At 37.2% G+C, this 25543-nt stretch overlaps 1 protein-coding gene across 1 annotated transcript; it reads left to right on the top strand.

Annotated features, from left to right (window-relative positions):
- Window positions 1-1188: 1188 nt before the first annotated feature.
- Window positions 1189-2640, top strand: LOC101546441 (SNF-related serine/threonine-protein kinase-like; the record flags this gene model as incomplete). Its single annotated transcript, XM_055127212.1, has 1 exon — window positions 1189-2640. A coding segment is annotated over exon 1 (1359 nt), but the record flags the coding sequence as incomplete, so codon positions are not given.
- Window positions 2641-25543: the final 22903 nt, after the last annotated feature.

The following is a 25543-nucleotide window of genomic DNA, read 5'->3' as shown; positions in this document are numbered from 1 at the left end:
AATGTCAGTGGTCTAAACGCACCCATCAAGAGACACAAACTGGAAAAATGGATTTGGAAACTGAACCCAGCATTCTGCTGCCTACAAGAAACACATCTAAATGGTCAGAGCAAACACAGACTCAAAGTCAAACGGTGGAAAATAATCCTTCAGGCAAACAAATCCTCAAAAAAACTGGGGTGGCCAAACTAGTTGACAAACTATCAGACAACAAACATAGATTTCAGGTTGAAAAAGATTAAAAGGGACAGTGAAGGTCATTTTTCACTAATCAAGGGATATGTACAGCAGGAAGAACTCTCACTCCTAAACGTATATGCATCTAATGAGGAACCAACAAAATACTTAAAACAACTGCTAACAGATATTAGGGAGGACATTGCTAGCAACACAATAATAGTTGGAGACTTCAATACTACCTTATAACCTCTGGATAGATCAACAAGATCAAAAATCAGCAAGAAAACACCGGCCTTGAAGGAAGAAATAGAAGAGAGAGGGATAAAAGATCTTTACAGGATTTTGTATCCCCATAAAAAAGAATACACATGCTTTTCAAGTGCACATGGAACATTCTCCAAAATAGATCATGCGCTGGGTCACAAAGCATACCTCAATAGAATCAGGAAGATAGAAATTGTATCATCTATCTTTTCAGACACAATGCACTAAAGATAGAAGCTAATTACAGACAGACACGGAAAATCAAATCAAACACCTGGAAATTAAACAACTCAATGTTGAACAATGAGTGGGTCAAAGAGGAAATCAAGGAAGAAATCAAAAGGTGTGGAGAGCCTCCACAGGACCGGGTGCTTCATAAACAACATCTGTTCTTGTTAATTTCACCGTGCTTTGAAAAACAGGATGTCCTGTCACGCCCACAAGGTGTAAGAAAACAGGATGTCCTGTCACGCCCATAAGGTGTAACTAGCCTATCAGCTGCAGACACTTGGGCGAAAACAAGCAGCGAGAGGTATATAAGGAGGGAAGCTGCCTAGCTAGGGGTCCCCCCTGGTTCCTCTTCCTTCGTCCGTCCTTCGTCCATCCTTCGTTCGTCTTCTTTTATGTTTGCATGAGGTTTCTTAATAAATCGCTGCAAGAAGAATCTCCAGGTTGCGTGTTACTTTACAGCTGGCGTCCCTGGGTGGGCACGAACTACCGCAGCTTGTGCGATGTCCATGGCAACGTAGAAAATGAATTCCTTCTTGTTACCAGACTTTCTTTTATGAGACGATCCATTTGAAGCAATCTAAATATTTTTCCTTCTGTTGGACCAGCATGGCAGGATTCAAGCGAGGATATGATGGAAAGATTGCTGGGTTATATGATCTGGATAAAACCTTGGGGCGAGGCCATTTTGCAGTGGTTAAACTTGCCAGGCATGTCTTTACAGGTGAAAAAGTGGCAGTGAAAGTTATTGACAAGACAAAATTGGACACTCTAGCCACTGGTCATCTTTTCCAAGAAGTGAGATGCATGAAACTAGTGCAGCATCACAACATTGTACGTCTTTTTGAAGTTATCGACACCCAGACCAAACTGTATCTTATTTTAGAACTTGGGGATGGAGGAGATATGTTTGATTATATAATGAAACACGAGGAGGGCCTTAATGAAGAGTTGGCCAAGAAGTACTTTGCACAGATAGTTCATGCTATATCTTATTGCCATAAACTCCACGTAGTTCACAGAGATCTAAAACCAGAGAATGTGGTCTTCTTTGAAAAACAAGGTCTTGTCAAGTTGACAGACTTTGGTTTCAGCAACAAATTTCAACCAGGGAAGAAACTCACAACAAGCTGCGGATCTCTTGCATATTCTGCTCCGGAAATTCTGCTTGGAGACGAGTATGATGCCCCTGCAGTAGATATATGGAGCCTGGGAGTGATCCTGTTCATGCTGGTATGCGGGCAGCCACCCTTTCAAGAGGCCAATGACAGTGAGACACTGACCATGATCATGGATTGCAAATATACAGTACCATCCCATGTGTCTAAAGAGTGCAAAGACTTGATCACGCGGATGCTGCAGAGAGACCCCAAGAGAAGAGCCTCCTTAGAAGAGATTGAAAACCACCCTTGGCTTCAGGGCGTGGACCCTTCGCCTGCCACCAAGTATAACATCCCGCTAGTGTCCTACAAGAACCTCTCGGAGGAGGAGCACAACAGCATCATTCAGCGCATGGTGCTCGGGGATATAGCCGACTGGGACGCCATTGTCGAAGCCCTGGAGACAAACAGGTATAACCACATCACAGCCACTTACTTCTTGCTTGCTGAAAGGATCCTGAGGGAAAAGCAAGAAAAAGAAATACAAACCAGATCTGCAAGCCCAAGCAATATCAAGGCCCAGTTTAGGCAGTCGTGGCCAACCAAAATTGATGTACCCCAGGACCTGGAGGATGACCTCACGGCCACTCCTCTGTCCCACATGACCGTCCCTCAGTCTCCCGCTCGAGCTGTGGACAATGTTCTCAACGGCCACCGGAGCAAAGGCCTGTGTGAGTCGGCCAAGAAGGACGAGCTCCCCGAGCTGGCGGGGCCCGCGCTCGCCATGGTCCCCCCGGCAAGTCTGAAGCCGGCGGCCAGTGGCCGGAAGTGTCTGTTCCGCGTGGAGGAGGACGAAGGAAGAGGAACCAGGGGGGACCCCTAGCTAGGCAGCTTCCCTCCTTATATACCTCTCGCTGCTTGTTTTCGCCCAAGTGTCTGCAGCTGATAGGCTAATTACACCTTATGGGCGTGACAGGACATCCTGTTTTCTTACACCTTGTGGGCGTGACAGGACATCCTGTTTTTCAAAGCACGGTGAAATTAACAAGAACAGATGTTGTTTATGAAGCACCCGGTCCTGTGGAGGCTCTCCACAAAAAGGTACCTGGAAACAAGTAAGAATGAAGACAGACCTACCAGAACCTGTGGGATGCAACTACAGCCATGTTAAGGGGAAAATTTATAGCTCTGCAAGCATATCTCAGGAAGGAATAAAGGGCCCACATAAATAACCTGACCTCACAGCTCAAGACCTTAAAAAAGGACAAACAAAAGGAGCCCAAACCAGAAGAAGGAAAGAAATAACAAAACTGAGAGCAGAAATCAATGACATGGAAGCCCAAAAAACAATCCGAAAGATCAATGAATCTAAGAGCTGGTTCTTTGAAAAAATAAATAGGATTGATAAACCACTAGCAAGACTCACAATGAGAGAGAGAGAGAACTCTAATATACCAAATCAGAAATGAAAAGGGGGTCATCACAACAGAAACCAAAGAAATTCAAAAAATCATCAGAAACTACTAATCGAAAGTTTGTACACCAAGAAACAAGAAAATCTAGAAGAAATGAACAAATTTAGAGGTTCCTATAACCTCCTAAGGCTGAAGCTAGATGATTTGGAATACCTGAGTAGACCCATTACTATCAAAGAAATTGAAATTGTAATCCAAATGTTTCCCCAGAAACAAAAGTCCTGGTCTAGATTGATTCACTAGTGAATTCTCCAAACATTTAAAGAGGACCTGTTGCCAGTTCTTTTCAAGCTTTTCCAGAAAGTTGAAGAAACAGAAACACTCCCAGTTTCTGTGAGGCACATATTACCCTAATACCTAAAGCAAACAGAGACACCACAAAAAAAGAAAAACTACAGACCAATATCTCTGATGAATATGGATGCTAAGGTCCTCAACAAAATATTAGCAAATAGAATCAAACAACTTATCAAAAAGATCATACACCACAACCAAGTGGGATTCATCCTGGGGATTCAAGGATGGTTCAACATTCAGAATTCAATTAACATAATCCACCATATCAACAAAAGAAAAGATAAAACCATATGATCCTATAAATAGATGCAGAGAAAGCATTTGACAATATATATTTATCATATGTATTTAGGTCCTGGGGTTGGAACGATAGCTCAGTGGGTATGGCATTCGCATTGCATTTGGCCAACCTGGGTTCAATTCCTCCGACCCTCTTGAAGAGCCTGGCAAGCTACCAAGATTATCTCACCTGTATGGCAGAGCCTGGCAAGCTCCCCGTGGCATATTGGATATGCCAAAAACAAAAAGTCTCACAATGGAGACATTACTGGAGCCCGCTCGAGCAAATTGATGAGCAATGGGATGACAGTGATACAGTGATTTAGGTCCTAGTAGGTATTCTTTGGAAAAAAATGATACCCATGTCTCTTGCTCTTTTTTTTTTCGGTTTGTTTGGCTTGTTTAATTTCCAGGTGTTTGATTTGGTTCTCTGTGTCGGTGAGTGGTTAGCTTCTATCTTCAGCGCCCACTTTGAGACCATGCCCACTGAGATACAGGCCACGCCCCCATATCTTCCTGGCGGGATCTCGGGTTGCCGGGCAGGGAGGCTGCAGGACGTCAGGGACCCCAGGCGGCCGTGGAAGCGGGGGGGACCAGGGAGGCGTGGGCTGAGGTTGGTCTCAGTACCTGGTGGGAGGGCCGGTGTTAGAGAGCCAGATGGGAAGAAGGGTGTCGTGGGACACGGGGCGGGGCGGCTGCAGGACATCGGGGACCTCGGGCCTTGACTCATTTTTAAATGGGTAGTTTTTTTTTTGTCTTTTGGGAGGGTTTACATTTAATGGTGCCCTGGGTTTACTCCTGATTCTATGCTAAAGGGATCACTCCTGACAGTGATTACTCCTGCAGTTATCATGCTGGAGACTTACAATGGGTCAGCCTCATACAGAGAAAGGGCCTTAACAATTATACTATGTCTCAATTGTACTAACTCTCTAACCGAGGAGATCTTTTAATTTCTTGGCATCCTCATTATTGTTTACAAATAAGAATGCAATAGATTTCTCTACATTGATTATGTAGGCTGCATTTTTGCTATATGGGTCTATCATTTCTAGGAATTTTTTTGTTAAGTCAGAGGTATTCTACCTAAAATATCACCTATTAAATACAAGAATTTTAATTTTTCTATGCCAGTTTGGATTCCTTTAATTTTTCTTTATTATCATATTTCAGTGGATAAAAAGTTCATTAATACCTTAAATTATATTGGTGAAAGCGGGCATTCTTGTCTTGTGCTTTATTGTGAAGGAAAGAATTTCAAATTTTCAGCATTAAGGATGATTTTGGCATTGTGCTTGTTGTATATGGTCTTTATGATACTGAGATGAGTGATCTCTTTATTTTCCATTTTTTGAGGGTTTTCATCAGAAATTAATGATGAATTTTTTCAAACACTTCTTCATATGTAGCAATGTTTACAGGGTTTTTGTTTTTCTCTTATTGATAGGGTATACTACATTAATTAAGCCATCTTTGCATACCTGTGATGAGTCTTACTTGGTCATGGTATATACAGTATTGCTGCATTCATCTCACCAAAATTTTATTGAGTAATTTGCATATATGCCCATCGGGAATATTGGTTTAAAATTTTCTTTTATGGCAATATTGCTGTCAGATTCTGCTATTAAGGTGAGGTTAAACCATAGAAAGTGTTCAGGAGAAATTTTTTTTATATCTTTCACTTTCTGAAAGAGCTTGAGGATGGGTAGTAGATTCCCTTGAAGGTTTGGAAAAATTCAACTGTGAAACCACCTGGTTTATTTATTTATTTGGTCGTTATTTATTTGGTCATGTATATATGGTCATTTATTTGTACCTATTATTGTTTTTTAGTAAGTGCCCATGTACTGTGAACTTTCCACTTTTATTGTGTCCCATGAGTTCTGGTAGCCCATGTCTCTATTTTCACTTATATCTAGAAATATTTTTATTTCTTCTTTGATTTCCTCTTTGATTCATTGCTTTTTTGGTAGTATGTTGTTCATCTTCTGGATATTTGAGTTTTCCTATTTTCTATTTTTCGTTAATTTCTATTATAGAATTGTGCTTTGAGAAGATACTAGTATGATTTCTAGTTTCTTGATTTTATGTAGAACTTTTGCGAGTCAGTACATGATCAGTTCATAGATTGATTCATATGCCATAGAAAAATATTCATAGTCATTGTTTTTGAAATAGAAAGCCTCTGTTTCAATACTGATATTCTGTCAGTTGAGCAAACAAATAAAAAGATTAGTTTTGAAATTATATGTCATTGTGTTGCTATCTATGTTTTCCTTTGTCTTGATCACAGTTACTTTATAAATCTTGGTTCTCCCCCATTTGGTACACATATGTTGATGACTGTTAATTCTTCCTCATGCATGTATGTATTTTGATTATTACATAAAAATCACTGCTATAGTTTGCCTACATTATGGATTATAGCATTTAATTTTGATCCTCTATTTATCAAGATGGTTCAATCATACCTCTTGAAAGCAGCAAATATTTGGCTCAATTTTCTGCTCCATTCAATCATACTTTATTATTTGATTAGTGATTTCATGAAATTTACATTAAATAAAATTATTTAAATAAAATTTAAATAAAGTTGTTTGCCTACATCTTTTGTGTGGATTCTTTATGTTACTTTAATTTTAGTTTCTTTGTCATTTTACTTACATTCTATAAAAGAACATTCAGTGCATATTGAAGCACCTAAATGTGTCTAAGAACTTAAACTATTTGTTAGTGATGATTTTTCTTGTGCCTTCAGACTTGAATGACAATCTTCCTGGATAAGATATTCTTTCTTTTTTTGCTTTTTGGGTCACACCTGGCGATGCACAGGGGTTACTCCTGGTTCTGCACTTAGGAATTACCCCTGGCGGCGCTCAGGGGACCATATGGGATACTGGGAATCGAACCCGGGTTGGCCTCGTGCAAGGCAAACGCCCTACCCTCTGTGCTTTTGCTCCAGCTCCAAAGATATTCTTTCTTGAATACCTATGTAATTCAATGTGTGGGCTATATTGTACCACCCCCTCCGAGTTTTTAAAATTTAATTTGAATAACCTATAGACAGAGTGGTAATATAGTTGGTTAGGGCACTTGCCTGACATGTCACGATACAGGTTTGATTTCTCGAACATCAGATGGTTGGTCCTCGTAAAATCACCAGGAATGATCCCTGAGTGCTGAGTCGGGAGTAAGCCCTGAGCACTGCCTGTTCTGGCTCAAAAATAGAGAAGGAAAGAGAAAGAGAGAGAGAGAGAGAGAGAGAGAGAGAGAGAGAGAGAGAGAGAGAGAGATCTGTGGATTTTAATATTTTTCTTTTGCAAGTAATTTTGCCTTTCTCTTTTTCTGTTAGGACTATATCTCCTTTGTAAATAATATTTTGCTTTTCTTTTTTTTCTTTTAAGACTATATCTCCAACTTTGACTTTTGATATTTTAATTACAACGTGTCTGTGCTTTTCTGTTTAGATTCATTCTGTTTGGAACTCTTTGGGCTTCCTGCGTGTGTGTGCGTGTGTGTGTGCAGTGTGTGTGTGTGCATGTGCGTGGATATTCAACAGGGGAAATTATTTGCTTTAATTTTCTTTTACCAAAGCAGCCTTTTCTTTATTCTCTCTTTCCACTTTACCTGGAATTTCTACAATTCAGACATCATTTTTCTTATGAAAATCTCATAGATCAGTAATATTTTCTTAATTGCTTTTTATGTACTTTGACTTGGATGGTTTATTTCATCTTCTAAGAAAGCTACTGATACTCCTTTTCTGTAAATTGGAAGTTTGTTCTGTCTTATATGTTGTTTGGTCTCCTGCCATGCTCTTCAGTTTAGTGACTTATTATTGAAGTTTTCTTATACTTTACTTCACTGTAGAAGTTCTCTTCTATTATTATAGGCCAGCAGAGAACTGTAGCCATTTTAATTTTGAATTCTTTATTGGGCAGGGTATCACTTGCTTGGGGTCTTTCTCAGCCTTCAATCTCATTCATTAGTGGAGTAAGCTCCCACAATTCTTCATTATACTGATATGGGTCAGTCAGTGGGAATCTTCCTTCAACTAGTCAGAGACTCTGCTCCATGTTCCTTTGTCTTGAGGCCTGAGAGATGGTTGACTTATGGGTCCTGTAACTGAGATGAGAATGTCCCAATTCCCAGAAAACTAAGTTGTGTGCAGATCTGGCATGTGGGAACAATGGGCTGGTCTACTGTCTGCCACTCCCTTGTGGAGTCACTTCATTAGGTCCCATGGATGGGTTGAAAGTGTCCCAGTTTTTCCATATACATTTCTGTGGCTATTTTTAGGGACTTGTGTGTTTATCAAAAGATTATTCACAGTAGTGAATGACTTGAAAAAATTCAAGTGCTCAGCAAGATATAGATGAAAGGATAGTGAAATTGTGATATATAATATACATATATATATACACAAACAGAATACTACAGAGCTATGAGAAAAGATGAAATGATGCAGTGTTCCATAACCTAGGTGGAACCATAGGATATAATGATAAGTGAAAGAAAAAGTAAAAGTCAAATGTAATATAAAGAAATATAGATAGTCCTCAGTGTGAAAAACCCTGAGATATTGCCAAATGAACATCCAACTAAAGCTGCAAAGTGAAGGGAAGAAGGACCTTGGGACAGTGGTGGAGGGTTATTTAGAGTATGGTATTTGGAATGGTGAAGTAGCATCATAAATATAAAACCATTCTATAGCCATGTTATAAGTTATGTGACTTACAATATTTTTTATTTAAAATACTATAGCTTTTAAAATGATCATTTAGGTAAAATAGTTCTAGAAGTACTTGAGGTACTTTATTTGATTTATTAATTTTATCTACCAAGTATTATATGCAAGTACAAATGGTCTTCTGAGATTTTTATACATTTGAATATTAAAGGGCATGGAGGTAAAATAATATGTGTGAGAGATGGCAGGGTTGAATAATTTCTAAGTTGTTGGCATGACCTATTGAGTGAATGAGTATGACATGTATTTGAATTGGAACACTAAGGAAGGAAAGGAAAATAATCATAGTAGAAAATTCTATACAGATGCCACCCATTTTTGAAGGTTCAGACTGTTTTTGACAACTCAATGAGACAATTCATGAAAATGGACCAAACAGAAGATATAGGATAATGGAGATGATGATAACTACCTAGTGCTTATGAAATTACAACTGTACAAATATTTTGGAGACACTCCTATTACCCTCAACTGCTTATTAAATATCACCAAATGTTTCTAGTTTTCTGACCTATATTTTGCATTAAATATAAATGTCAATGTTAATTCTCGTATATTGCCTGGTATCTCAAACTTCAGATATTTCTTATTTTACTAGGATAAATATAGCTAAGATTTTCTTCCAAAATACATCCATATAACTGCCACATATTTTCCTACTGATTACCAGAGTACCAAGCAAAAATGGAGAGATAAAGTGTAAACAAAATCAGCTCTATATACAGAAATTAAGTTAAAATTGAACATAACAAGAATGAGTCAACATCACTCACCAAAACACATCCACATGTTGTTGAAGGCCACTGTGAATTGTAAACTTGTTAAAAAATGTTTTAAAATAAACTTTAGTGTGCATAAGATCCACCTGTTTGACTTACTAAACTATAGATTGCTAGGACCCCTAGATAATTTGACTTAATATTAAAATAAGTCATGAAGTCTAATTTTAACATAATCATAAAATAATGATGAGCAAAGTTTTCACTTGAACCACACTAAAAGAAAACACTATTCATAATTTAGATATTAGTCCTGAAAATGTGTAACTTCTTCACTTTTAAAAATTACAGCTAATGATAGAGCAAACATATTTTACATCTAATACATCTAACACCACTATGTATCAGGAAACCGTCACCTTCCAAGCACATATACATGAACTTTGGAATCTTATAATATTATTTTCTTTACAAAATTTTCTGGAGTTGCCATCATGCTAATATGTCTTACAAAAAAGATGAGGGTTGTTTTCAATTATACAAATATAGTATTTCAGTTTAAAAATATTTAAGGAGATTTTGATAAGGAAAATGGGGAGATAAATTTGGTGCTATGGAGGATGTTCAGGAAAGTCTATATCATAGCTAAATATTATGTACATGCTTTTGATTTCATATTATGACTCATTTATATTCTCTTTGTAGAAGAATTTTATTATGAATAGAAATTGTCACAATTTAGTTTCTCTTTATATCCTGTTTATGGGTAAAGGGATGTATAGGTTGTAGGTATTAAAGAGCTATAAAATTATTGTTGTACGTAGAGAAATACATTAGCTTCAGAGAACTTCAACTCTAAGACATTTTCTAACATTTCTGAAGTCCAGTATGGAAATAGTCCCATGCAGATAAAAAGAAAGTCAATATAACTTCAGAAAAACTAAAAAAAAATGAAACTTTCAAGAGGTATAAAAATTATTTCATATGTTAATCTCTTAAACATAGTAGTTTATGTATTATATTTATAATGAATTGATTTTTTCTATTTTTCAATTTTTTCAGTATTTTTTTCAGTAGTTTTCAATAATTTTATTTCTTGTGTTTTTCAAATATTTATCATTGGAGTTTAGTGGTTTTTCCCCAAACTAATGTAAATATTTAAATGAAATGTTCTGCAAGGACATTGAAGGGTACTAACAATTAATTAATAAATAATATTGCTAGAAATATATCATATAAATTATGGTCTGATGAATATATATGTGTTTATGTATGCATATTTATTGGTCAGTTATCTGGGTTTAGTCTAGTGCTTTATTGTGAAGGACTGGATTCATTATCCAATATGAAACCCCAGGACAGAAGATGTGAAAAAGTATGACACCCTCTCACTCTGAGAGCTTGTTTGAAGAATTGCAGCAGAGAATTGCAGCTACTCCCATATCTCCCCTGAAAATCTACCCATCTCTGTTCAGGAAAGGTAGTTCCTTCTACAAAGTGTACAACTTCCAAAGGGATGCACATGGGGTAGTAAATGAAACATGAAGACACCTGTTGAACCAGCAAGATTAGCTGAATGAATTTTGGTGATGGATGTGCTGAAAGATGTCACAGCCAGCTCACCCTCACATTTTCTTTTTTTCATTTTGGACAAGGCAACAGTGACCTAATTGTAAAACACACAGGAACTTTTCCTTGAACTGTGACTGTGATGAGACGTGCCTGCAAAAACATCACCATCTTTTCCCTAGAAAATTTATCCATAATGTTCTTTTGGGGCCACCATGCACAAAATGGTAAATCACAATATATGTTTAATAAAAGTTCATGACTGTGACTGTTATTGCTATTACATTCACAGTCTTTTCTTCCGTTGGCAAAGTAGAAATGGCAATTTATAAGGAAGCACTTGCAATCATTTCAAGAATACTAGGAAAATAGTGTTTTTTAACTTTGATGAAGCACAATTGAAAAAATGATATTTAAAGTGCACAATATGATTTCACATATGTATATACTGCATATACATCTCTTATAGTGTCTCTTATGTTTCTCATCTTAATATTTGTCAATTTCTAAGGGCATGAAACTGAGATAACATTTCCTGTTTTGGTTTGGTTTGGTTTCTCTAGTTTTGTGCCATTGATAGTGGTGTTTAGGGCTTATTCCTGCCTCTCTGCTCAGGGACTACTCTTGATGGGTTTGGGGGACCATATATGATGCTGAGGGTTGAACCTGGGTTGGCTGTGTGCAACCTACCCACTATGCTATCTCTCCAGCCCCCTGAACCTGAGACACTAAAAATGGACACAGTAATAGAGAACTTCAACACTTCAGCAGTTTCACAGATATGAAAGGAAAGTGTTGTTATTAGGAGTACCGAGAAAGCCGAGAAAAGAATCTGGCAAATGGTAAACATAGAGGAGACTGTACTTCACAAACTTATTCTTAATCTGGATGTCTTTGAGGAAAATTATTGGAGACAAAGATCAATAAATAAGTTAAGGACCACCCACCTAATCCCCACCGGCCTCCTATACAGGTGTGACCATCTGTGCGCCCCCACCCTGCCCCACCCCACACCCCCCATTGCCTGCCACTGGGACAGATCCCTGTGGGCACTTTCCCGAAGCTCTGTACAGGTCGGTGGGTCAGGATTTAGCATCCAGAACTGCTTGGGGTGTGACCTCCACTGTGGGGGGCGTGGCTTCCAAAGAAGTGGGTGTGTCCTTTTGGCCAACGTTGGCAGCTACAGGTATATTTCCCCTTCCTGGCACTCTCATTCTCATCCCAACCTCCATCACCAAATTCTGTGGAAAATATCCTGGCCGCCTCAAACACAATCCGACAATAGTCTACTGGCCTACTCCAATTTCACCCAAAGGCCAGTGTACACAAGAAGCTGTACAAGTCCAATATAAAAAAACACATCGCCCAAAGCTTCATTAGATGCCTAACATAAGCCAGAGGAAAATGTCTGAGAGGAAGGGCATATTCTAGAAAGGTGACCACCATCTACCAAGCTCCCTCAGAATCCTTTCCTGCAATAAGATGAAACAGTGCTAGTGAACTGGAAGGTTTTACCTCTATAGATACACTGCAACATGAAGAAAAAGCACAAATACCCACTACAAGGATAGGATGAAGAGTCCAGAATCCTCAACAGGGGTTACTCACAAATACAATCTCTCTGATAAAGAATTCCAAGATGAAATGCTTTGGATGTTCAAAGGACTCAAAAAAACAAGGGAGCAGACATCCAGAAAATTATATGAGGAAATGAAAGAAACAGTAGAACAAATAGCCAGCAAAATACATGACAAAATGAGAGCGGAAATAAGAATGACACAATCAGAATTGTCACTAATAAAAGTTTCGGTAGATGAAATAAAAAACTCAGTATGTGCGCTCAACAGTAGAATGGCTATAGCTGAAGACAGAATTAGTGAGCTTGAATATGAGCAGCAGAAATCAAACAGGCAACAACAATCAATGGGAAAAGACCTCAAAATACCTCTAAGGCAAATCAGAGAACTGGTGAATGATTACAAGAGGAATGACATTAGAATCATAGGAGTACCAGAAGGACATGGAGTCAACGCAATGAAAAAGCCACAGTTAAAGAAATCATTGCTGAGATCAAAGAAAGAAATTGTTTATAAAGGAGCATCCTTAAGATTCACAGCCGACTTGTCTGATGAAACGCTCACGGCCCGAAAACAGTGGGGAATATAGTGAAAAAATTTCAATGAAATAAAGGCTTCACCAAAAAAATTTACACAGCTAGATTCTCATTCATAACAGAAGAAACACAGAGTTTTAAAGATAAACAACAACTCAGAACTTCGTAGACTCAAAATCATGGTTACAAGAACAACAGACAGGACAGGCTCCTAAAACACACCAAATTTCAGCAGAAAAATGAGATAAAACCCCATAAAAATAATCTCTCTCAACATCAATGGGCTACACGCACCAATTAAAAGACACAGAGTGTCAGGATAGACTAGAAAATTGAACCCAACATTCTGCTGCCTGTAAGAAACACGTCTCAACAGTCAGAGCAAACACAGGCTCAAAGTCAAAGACTGGAAAAGAATTCTACAGGCAAACAAATCCCATACAAAAGCTGTTACCATCCTAGAATCAGAGCACATTGTGTTCAGACTGAAGAAGATCACAAGAGACAGTGAGGGTCATATCTTATTGATCAAGAGATCTATACAACAGGAAGAGCTTACAAAACTAAACGTATATTCACCTAATGAGGGACCAGCAAAGTGATTGAAACATCTACACATAGACTCGAAGAAAGACATCGATAGCAACAAAATACTAGTGGGAGACTTCAATACCACTTTATCACATCTTGACAGATCAACCAGACTCAACCTTAGCAAGGACACACAAACAGAAAAGTAAATCAAACACCTGGAAATTAAAGAGTTCACTATTGGACAACAAGTGGCATAGAAAGGAAATCAAAGAGGAAATCAAAAGATTCCTGGAAATGAATGAACATGAGGACATGAGTAAACAAAACTTATGGGACACACCAAAAACTGTATTAAGAGGAAAGTTTATAGCTCGACAAGTATTCCTCAGGGATGAGGAGAGAGGCCACATAAGTAACCTAATCTCACAGTTTAAGAGCTTGGTGAATGACCAATAAAAGGATCCCAATCCAAGTAGGAGGAAGGAAATAATAAAACTTATAGCAGAAATTAATGAGATGGAAACCCAAAAAACAATCTGAAAGATTAATGAAACCAAGAGCTGGTTTGTTGAAGAATAAACAAGATCGATAAACCTCTAGCAAAGCTCACAAAAAGGGGAAAGAAAAAAACCTAATAAACCGAATCAGAAATGAAAAGGGGGACATTACAACAGAAATTACAGAAATTCAAAGGATCCTCAGAGATTACTTTGAGAATCTTTATGCCACAAACCACGAAAACCTAGAGGAAATGGATAAATTCCTAGATTTCTATAGCCTCCCAAGGATGAACCAAGAAGACTTGGAATACCTGAACAGATATGATGGTGATAGCACCATCAAGGCAATCAAAACAGGAATAAAAATTCATCCCAAGTACAAAAGTCCTGGCCCAGATGAATTCACTAGTAAATTCTTCCAAATCTTTAAACAAGACTTAGTCCAAATCGTCTTTAAGCTTTTCCAGGAAATTGAAGTATCAAAAACACTTCCAAACAGTTTCTATGAAGGAAATATCACCCTGATACCAAAAGCAGACAAAGATACCACAAAGGAAGAGAATTTCAGACTGATATCCCTAATGAACACAGACACAAAGATCCTCAACAAAATATTAGCAAATAGAATCCAACGATTTGTCAAAAAGATCATACACCATGACCAAGTAAGATTCATCTGGATGCAAGGATGGTTTAACATTCACAAGTCAATCAACATAAAATATCATATCAATAAAAATAATAAAAACCACATGATCATATCAATAGGTGCAGAGAAAGCATTTCACAAGATCCAGCACTTGTTTATAATGAAAACTCTCAGCAAAATGGGCATCGAAGGAACTTTCCTGAATATAGTCAAAGCTATCTACCACAAGTATCATTCTCAATGGAGATAAACTAAAAGCCTTGCTTCTAAGACCGGGCACAAGACATAGTTACCTGCATTTGCCACTCCTATTCAATATAGTACTAGAAGTCCTGGCCATAGCAGTTAGAAAAGAAAAAGATATCAAGGGCATACAGATAGGAAAGGTAGAGTTCAAGCTATCACTATAAGTAGATGCTATGATACTATACTTGGAAAACCCTAAGAAAAACTACAGAAAAACTCCAAGAAACAATAGGTATAGTAAATAGTAAAGTGGCAGGGTACAAAGTCAACACCCAAAAGTCCATGTCTTTCTTATATACCAATAATGAAAGAGAAGAAAGAGACATTAAAAACACAATCACATTCACCATACTACCTCAGAAAATCAAATACCTTGGAATCGGATTAACCAAAGAGGTGAAGGAACTATACAAGGAAAATTACAAAACACTACTTCAAGAAATAAAAGAGGACATTAGGAGACGGAGACACAGCCCCTGCTCATGGATTGGGAGAATTAACATTATAAAATGGCAATAATGCCCCAAAGCACATTACAAATTTAATGCAGTCCCTAACAGGATACCCGTGACATTTTTTCACAGAAATATACAAAACACGCCTGAAATTTATAAGGAACAATACGCCCCCATGAATAGCTAAAGCAATCCTTGAGAAAAAGAATATGGGTGGCATCAACTTCCCCAACTTCAAACTCTATTACAAAGCAGTACTAATTAAAACAGCATGGTACTGGGCTAGAAACAGACCTGGAGACCAAGGGAACAGAGTTGAATATCCTGTCACAGATTCCCAAATAGATGGCCACTTAATCTTTGACAAAGGATCAAAAAATGTGAAGTAGAACAAGAAAAGCTTTTTCAATAAGTGGTACTGGGAAAACTGGATAGCTACCTTCAAAAAATGAACTGACCTCTGTCTAATGCCAGGCACAAAAGTCAGATCAAGTGGATTAAAGACCTCAATATCAGACATGAATCTATAAGGTACATAGAGGAAAATGTAGGCAGAACTCTCCATGACATTGATGCTAAAAGTATCATTAAGGATGAAAACAGCACTGACCATGGAGGTGTAAGCAAATATAAACATATGGGGCTACATCAAACTAAGATGCTTCTGTACTTCAAAAGAAACAGTGACCAAAATACAGAAAGAGCCCACAGAATAGGAAAGAATATTTATCCAATACCCATCTGATAAGGGATTAATATCCAGGATATACAAGACACTAATAGAATTATATAAGAAAAATACCTCCAACCCCATCAAAAATGGGGAGAAGAAATGAGCAGCAGTTTCCTCAAAAAAGAAATACAAATGGCCAAAAGGCACATAAAAAAATGTGCCACATCGCTAGTCATCAGGGAGATGCAAATCTAAACAACAATAAGATATCATCTCACACCACAGAGACTGGCACACATTCAAAAGAACAAAAGCTGGCATGAGAGTGAGGAAAAAGGGACGCTCTTTCACTATTGGTGGGAATGCCGACTGGTCCAGCCTTTCTGGAAAACAATATGGTCAGTCCTTCAAAACCTAGAAATTGAAGTTCCATATGACCCCGCAATAGCACTTCTGGTAATATATCCCGAGGATGCAAAAAAGCACAGTCGAAAAAACATCTGTACCTAAATATCCATTGCAGCACTGTTCACAATAGCCAAAATCTGGAAATAACCCAAGTGCCCTAGAACAGATGACTGGTTAAAGAAACTTTGGTACATCTACACAATGGAATACTATGCACATGTTTGGAGATATGAAGTCTTGAAATTGGCTTGTAAATGGATAGACATGAAGTGTATCATGCTAAGTGAAATGAGTCAGAAAGAGAGGGACTGACATATAAGGACTGCACTCATTTGTGGAGTATAGAATAACATCACATGAGGCTAACACCGAAGGACATTAGGTACAAGGACCGTGAGTATTGCCCCATAGTTGGAAGCCTGCATCATGAGCGAAGGGGAGAAGGCAGATGGTACAAGAAGGGATCACTAAGAAATGATGGCTGGAGAAATCAGTTGGGATGGGAGATGTGTGCTGAATGTAGATAATGGACCAAATATGATGACCTGTGTCTGTGTTGCAAGCCATACTGTCCAAAAGGAGAGAGAGAGTATGTGGAATATTTTCTGTCATGTAGGCAGAGGTAGGGTGGGAAAAGGGGGGTTATGCCAGGGATATTGGTGGTGGGGAATGTGCACTGGTGGAAGGATGGGTGTTTGATCATTGTGAGATTGTATCCCAACATGAAAGTTTGTAACTATCTCATGGTGATTCAATAAATTTGATGTAAAAAAAATCATTGCTGAAAAGTTCCCAGAGTTAGAGATTGCAGGTATCCAGATCCAAGAAGCCATAAGGGTGTCAGCTAAAAGAGACTCTAATAAAAACACTCCATGGTATATCATAGTAGGAATTATGGATGCCATGGAGACAAACACAATACTGCAAGCAGCAAGGTCAAAGAAGTAAATCACATACAAAGGAGCACTCTTTAGATTGATAACACACCTATCAGAGGAAACCCTCAAGTCCAAAGACAATAGTGGCATATAGTGAAAAAAACTCCATGAAATGAACTCGCCACCAAGTTTATCTGGCTAAACTCTGATTCAAACTCGAAGGAACGATACACAGTTTTGTAAATAAGCAACAGCTCAGGAACTTCATATATTCAAAACTAAACCTAAAAGAAGGACTAAAGGGGATCCTGTAACACAAGAAGAAAAACACCAATAAGCACAACAACCCCCTATAAAACCCTATGACAATAATCTCTCTCAATGACAATGGTGCAAATTAAGAGACACAGAGTACCAAAATGGATCCAGAAACTGAAACTAACATACTGCAGCTTACAAGAAAAACATCTGAACACTCAGAGAAAAACACAGACTCAAAGTCAAAGGATGGAAAACAATCCTTCAAGCAAACAACTCCTTCAAAAAAGCTGTGGTGGCCATAATAGTATCCCATAACAAATTTCAGTTTCAAAAAGATTAGAAGGGACAGAGAAGACCTTTTTTTATGTATGAAGGGATAAGTAAAATAGGAAGAAATCACATTATTAAACATATACGCACCAAATGGGGGACCAGCTAAATACTTAAAACAACTGCTCACAGATTTTAATGAAGACATTGCTAACAACACAATAGTAATTATAGACTTCAACACCACCTTATCACCTCTGGATAGATCAACAATAACAAAACTCAGCAAGGAAACACTGACTTTTAAGGAAAAAATGGAAGAGAGAGGGCTAATAGACCTATACAGGTCTTTATACCCCAAAAAGAAAGAACACACATTCTTTTCCAGTGCACACAGAACATTTTCCAAAATAGATAACATGCTTTGTCACAATACATACCTCAATAGAATCAGGAAGATAGAAAAAGAATCAACTATCTTTTCAGACCACAATGCACTGAAGATAGAAGCTAACCACAGACAGACAGAGAAAATCAAATAAAACACCTGGAAGTTAAACAACTCAATGTTGAAGGATGATTAACAATTAGTGGGTCAGGGAGGAAATCAAGAAGAAATTAAAAGATACCTGGAAACAAGTGAGAATGAAGATACATGCAAGCAGAACTTATAGGATGCAGTTAAAGCCGTGTTAAGGGGAAAATTTATAGCTCTGCGAGCATTCCTCAGGAAGAAAGAAAGGGCCTACATATATAACTTGACTTCACAGTTCAAGATCTTAGAAAAGGACCAATAAAAGGAAACCAAACCTGGCTGAAGGAAAGAAATTATTATTTTCTTAGAGCAGAATTTAACGACATGGAAACCCAAAAAATCTATCTGAAAGGTCAATGAAACCAAGAGTTTGGTCGTTGAGAAAAATAAACAAGATGATAAACTGCTAGCAAGACTCACAAGATAGAGAACCCTAATAAACCAAATCAGAAATGAAAATGGGTATATCACAACAGAAACCAATGAAATTCAAAAGATCATCAGAGACTACTTTGAAATTCTGTATGCCATGAAACAAGAGAATCTAAAAGAAATGGTTCAATTCCTGAATTACTATAATCTCCAAAGAATGAACCAAGAAGATTTGGAATACCTGAATAGGCCCATTAATATGAAATTCTTCAAATAATTGGATCAAGCACTCCTGAAATTCATAGGGAACAACAAATGTCCATGAATAGCTAACTGCAGATGATATGATATGATACTATACCTAGAGAATCTTAAAGCCTCTACTAAGGAAATTGAAACTGTAATCAAAAGACTTCCCAAAAATGAAAGCCCAGGTCCACTAGTGAATTCTCCAAATATTTAAAGAAGACCTATTGCCAGTACTTCTCAAGCTTTTCCGGGAAATTGAAGAAACAGGAAATCTCCCAAACAGTTTCTATGAGGCATATATCTCCCTAATACCAAAAGCAAACAAAGACACCACAAAAAAATTTATAGACCAATATCCCTGATGAAACCAATGCGAAAATCCTCAACAAAATATTAGAAAATAGAACCCAACAACTCATCAAAATGATCATACACCATGACCAAGTGGGATTCATACCAGGGATGCAAGGAAGGTTTAACATTCGGAAATCAAGCAACGTAATCCATCCTATCAACAAAAGTACAGATAAAAACCATAGGATCATATCAATAGATGCAGAGAAGCATTTGACAAGATCCAACACCTGTTCATTATGAAAACTCTCACCAAAATGGGTTTTGGAGGGACTTTTCTCAAGATAGTCAAAGCCATCAACCACAAACCTATGGCAAGCATTATCCTCAATGGGGAAAAACTAAGGGTCTTTCCTCTAAGATCAGGAATAATACAAGGAGGCCCACTCTCACCACTTCTGTTCAATATAGTACTGGAAGTACTTGCAGTAGCAGTTAGGCAAGAAAAAGAGATTAAGGCATTCAGATAGGAAAGGAAGAAATCAAGTTCTCACTAACTGCAGATGATATGATATGATACTATACTTAGAGAATCTTAAAGCCTCTACTAAGAAACTCCTAGAAACAATAGACTTGTACAGTAAAGTACAAGCTATAAAATCAATATCCAAAAGTCCATGGTCATCCTCTATGCAAATAATGAGACAGAGGAAACGCCATGAAAATAGCAATCTCATTCACAATCATGTCCCAGAAAAACAACTCAGAATCAACTTACCTAAGGAGGTAATGGACCTCTACAAAGAAAACTATAAAACAGTACTCCATGAAATAAAAGAGGGTACAAGGAAATGGATACATATCCCCTGCTCATGGATAGGAAGAATCAATATTTTCAAAATGGCAATACCCCCCAAATCATTATATAGATTCAATGCAATCCCTATAAGGAAACCTATGAAATTCTTCAAATAATTGGATCAAGCACTCCTGAAATTCATAGGGAACAACAAATGTCCATGAATACCTAAAGCAATTCTTGGGAAAAAGAAAATGGGTGGCATCACCCTCCCCAACCTCAAACTCTACTACAAAGCGGTAACAATTAAAACAGCATGGTACTGGAACAAAGGCAGAGCCGCAGACCAATGGAATAGACTGGAATATCCCTACACACAACCCCAAATGTATTATCACCTAATCTTTGATAAGGAAGCAAGAAATGTAAAGTAGAACAAGAAAAGCATCTTTAACAAATGATGCTGGCATAATTGGACAACAACATGCAGAAGAATGGGCTTAGACCTCAATGTAACACCATGCACAAGAATCGGATCAAAATGGATTAAAGACCTCAACAGCAGACCAGAATCTAAAGTGTACATTGAAGGCAAGGTTGGCAAAACCCTCCACGATATTGGAGCTAAAGGTATCTTCTATTATGACACACCACTGGCCAACCAAGTGGAAACAGAGATAAACAAATGGGACTATATAAACTAAGAAACTTCTGCACCATAATAGATACAGTGACCTGAATAAAGACAATCTACTGAATGGGAAAGGATATTCACCCAATACCCATCCAATAAGGGGTTGATATCAAGAGTGTACAAGTCACTGGTTGAACTCTACAAGAAGAAAACACCCAAATCCATTAGAAAATAGGGTAAAGAATTGAACAGAAACTTTCTGAAGGAAGAAATACGAATGGCCAAAAGAAACATGAAAAAATGCTCTTCATCACTATTCATCAGGGAGATGCAGATCAAAACAATTATGAGATACCCACCTCACGCAACAGAGATTGACACACATCCAAAAGAACAAAAGCAACTGGTGGTGGCGTGGATGTGGGGAGAAAGGGACCCTCCTACACTGCTGATCAGAATGCCGACTGCTTCAGCCCTTTTGGAACAGAATAGGGAAGCTTCTCAAAAAATTAGAAAATTGAGCTCCCATTTGACCCAGTAATACCACTTCTGGGAATGTATCCCGTAGAGGCAAAAGAGTATACTTGAAATGACATCTGCACTTGTAAGTTGCTTGCAGCATTGTTTAAAATATCCAGAACCTGGAAAAAGACTGAGTGCCCGAGAACAGATGATTGGTTAAAGAACTTTGGTACATCTGGAATGTACCAAATGGAATACTATGTGGCTGTTAGAAAAGATGAAGTCATAAAATTTGCATTTAAGAGGATCAAAGTGTCATGTAAAGTGAAATGAGTGAGAAATAGAGAGACAGTCATAGAAAGATTACACTCATCTGTGAAATATAAAGTAATAGAATGGGAGACTAACCCCCAAGAATAGTAGACATAAGTATTAGGAGGTTTACTTCACAGCTTGGAAGTCAGCCTCACATGCTGGGGGAATAGGCAGCTCAGATAGAGAAAGGAACACCAAGTAAAGTCTGGTAGGAGGACCCACTCGAGATGGGAGATTCAGGCTGAAAGTAAACTATAGATCAAACACGATGGCCACTCAATACCTCTATTTCAAAACATAACACTCCAAATGAGAGAGAAAACAAAAGGGAATGCCCTGCCACAGAAGTGGTGTGGTGTTGGGGGTATGAGGTGGGGGGAGGGATACTGGGATCATCGGTGATGGAGAATGGGCACTGGTGGAGGGATGGGTACTTGAGCATTGTATGACTGAAACACAAGCACGAAAATATGTAAATCTGTAACTATCTCACGGTGATTCACTAATAAAAAATTTAAAAATAAGAAATCAGATAAAACCACAGTGACAATTTTAATATCAACCTGTTGGCTTCCAGATTTATATTTGAGTATTTTTTAAATGTATTATTGCACTCACTTCCAACCTGTAGTTTCTGGTGAGAATTATGAGAAAATCTTATAGGAGTGCTTTCATCAGCTACCTGTTCTTCTCCCTACCACTTTCAATATTCTTTCTTTATCCTGAACTTTTGGAAATTTCACTACTGTATCTTGGAATAGGTATACATACATTTATATGATCGGCTGTTCTGTTAACTTCATGATCTCTTTCTTTGCCAGATTTGAGAAGTTTTCAGTTATTTATGTGAAGTTTTATTTTCTTTTTATTCTCTCTTCTCCTTCTAGAATACTTTTGATTCTTGTGTTGCTTTTTCTAATGAATTTGAATAGCTAGAGTAGGTTTTTTATTTTTGCATAACATTTATTTCCTGTGTCAACGAAGTCATTTGAATGTTGATGTATTTTAGTTCACTTATTTGTTTCACATTTACTCCTTAAAATATATAAAGTAAAAACTGGCATCTGAAGAAGAGACATACATTTAGAGTGTATTTAATGCCATATTCTTAATATATCATGGAACTGACAAGAATAATATGGAGAAAGATGTACCTAAAAATACTGATATAGTTGATATGTAAAAAACACTGAGCTTATCTTTGTAAGTGAACATTGAATTTCTAAGGACAAGTCACATTGCATCCGAAACCATTTAATTCTTAGAGAACTCATATGTATCTCTGATACACTGGAAAAAACTACATAGAAATAATGTATATATTTAGTGAACTTTAAACATTTAGACTCAAAAAAGTAGCACTGTAAGCACTGTAGCACTGTCATCCCATTGTTCATCGATTTGGTCTTGTGGGCACCAGCAATGTTTCCACTGTGTGACTTGTTGTTACTGTTTTTGACATATCAAATACACCTACAGGTAACTTGCTAGGCTCTGCCATGCAGGTGGGATTCTCTCAGTAGCTTGCTGGGCTCTCCGAGAGGGATGGAGGAATCGAACCCGGGTTCTTGCAAAATGATCCCAATTAAAATTACATTATGCATTTTTGAAATGCATAATGAAATTTGTCGAAACTATTACAAAAGCACACTGTTTGAATACTATTATACCTAAAATTTTGTTCCTCAAACTTACATTTTTTATTTATAGTTCTAAAACCGATTTTTATCAATGTATGGCTTATAACAGATAAACAATATAGCTGCTTCTTTTTATATCACTAAGCATACAATACTACAATGTCAATGAATAATAAAATTTGCAATTAATATATAAAAATTAATAGCTACATGTTGAGCAAATTTAAGATATAAATCTAAAAATAATTTTTAAAATGAAGTGACATCTTGAACCTTTACAAATTCTTTCTTGTATGGACACACTGGGTTGAATCAGAGGTTAAGTGAGCCCCCTTTTCAAATATTTTTGGGTAGGGCCATGCCTAAGGGATTACTTCTGGTTCTATACTCAGGAATAAATACTGGTTTTGCTTGGGAGAAACATATATGGTGCTGAGTTTCAAACATGTTCGAGCAAGTGCAATGTAAGTGCCTTAATCCCTGAACTATTTTATAGCCCCTTTTTCTAATTTGTCAAATGCATAATAAGATATTCTGTAAAATCTCAAGGTAAATAAAAATAGAGCAGGTCACTTTATGAATATTTTAGAGCACAGGAACAGAAAAGTTGGTGGAAAACAAAAGATTTGGAACATTATTCCACTGAATCCTTGTCAGTAAAACTGAGGAGTTGTTCTCTGCGACTGTAAATTTTTCAGTCAACCAAGAAAATGATTAAGGAAACTTCCTGCAGCAATACAAAATAAATATATGTATCTATAGAGATAACAACATTGTTATTAAATACTATAGTGATATGTGACTGTATATAAAAGTACATATGTATCTATAAAAATGGAAGAATTATTGTTATTAATGTATATACAACTGTCATGTGAATATTTAAAGTACATATTCTGAGAGGAACTATGAGAGATTACAGGCATATATTGCCTCATTTTAATATCAAGAAATAATAATTTTATATCATACCCTAATGAAAATTCAAGTGTGAGTTACAGTTGACAATATATAGAGCAGAGCTTAGGGATGTCAATTCCCATACAACAAAATCATTCTCGTGTAACTCTTTTCTCCCTCAAAATTTAGCTATTAATATGGCCTGTTCTTTTTTTTGCTCAAAGCATTATTAGTAGCATTCATAGTAGATTACTAATTAATTAATATACTTTTATATGTATAATGTATTATATTTACTATACTCATACAATAAAAACTTGAGCAATGAGAACCAAAGAAAAGCATACTATAAAGACTTTTAGAGCCTGTGCTGGTTTTTTTTTTTTTTTTTTGCTTTTTGGGTCACACCTGGCGATGCACAAGGGTCACTCCTGGCTCTGCACTCAGGAATTACCCCTGGCGGTGCTCAGGGGACCATATGGGATGCTGGGAATCGAACCCGGGTCGGCCGCGTGCAAGGCAAACGCCCTACCCGCTGTGCTATCACTCCAGCCCCTGTGCTGGTTTTTATACAATGTTAGTTCATCTATTTACAAAAATACTTAAGTTTAACTCATTCTATGCAGTTCAAATCTGTGTTGTTCTATGACCATTTGTAGAAAGATAATATTAATATACATTTACAGTGTTAAAAAGGGGTATTCTTGTCTGAAATCATGTGAGGATAAAGAGAAAGAGAAGCAAAATGTGATTATTTTCCAACTTATTATAGTTGAGAAAACAAGAGGATAAAACAAAAAGTATAAAATAATATAGACTAGTAATGTTTACCCTCATAATAAAACTATAGACTTTCTTAAATGGTAGAAGTCTATAAAGCAAATTTGAGAAAGGAGATAACGTAACATATAAAAGTTATAAATATGAATCCAAATTATATCACTCATGGCAATATAAAAATAGGCAAAAGTGAGCTGCACTCACACCCACATGTCTAAAAATAAATTCTAATTGGGACATTTCACGTTTGCCCAAGATACACACCTTAGTTAAAGTGATCAGAAAGACTGAAAATCAAGAATGAACAAAGTATTTTAAAGGTGAGAAAAAAAATAATCAGAGATTTCTAGGTTCAGGTTCAGCATAAGAGGAACGCAGAAGTTTGTACGCTATCCAGACAAGTCAAAGCTGAACAAACTGCAAAATAAGTAACTCTTCTTAAATTTGTCAGAGAAGTGAGGTGACAGAGTGAATGGCTACTTCTAAAATGGGACAGACAGATATCTAAAAAATTAGTCATGATGTATAGGATCAGAAACTCGCCAGTAGGAATGCTAGGAAACAAGAGCCAGACATAGAAACATCAATCTGTTGACCGTTACTGGAGACTTGGTGGTTACCAGCATGCGATTTGAGCATTTCAAGAGGACCCTCTTTGTGAGATCTCTATACTTTATGATTTTTACCTCCAGGAGCTCAATAAGATTCTCAC

The sequence above is a fragment of the Sorex araneus genome, chromosome 1, assembly GCF_027595985.1.
Source record: "Sorex araneus isolate mSorAra2 chromosome 1, mSorAra2.pri, whole genome shotgun sequence".
Lineage (NCBI taxonomy): Eukaryota > Metazoa > Chordata > Mammalia > Eulipotyphla > Soricidae > Sorex > Sorex araneus.
Note: the sequence above shows the minus strand (reverse complement) of the source record. Positions and strands in the feature narration are given on the sequence as shown.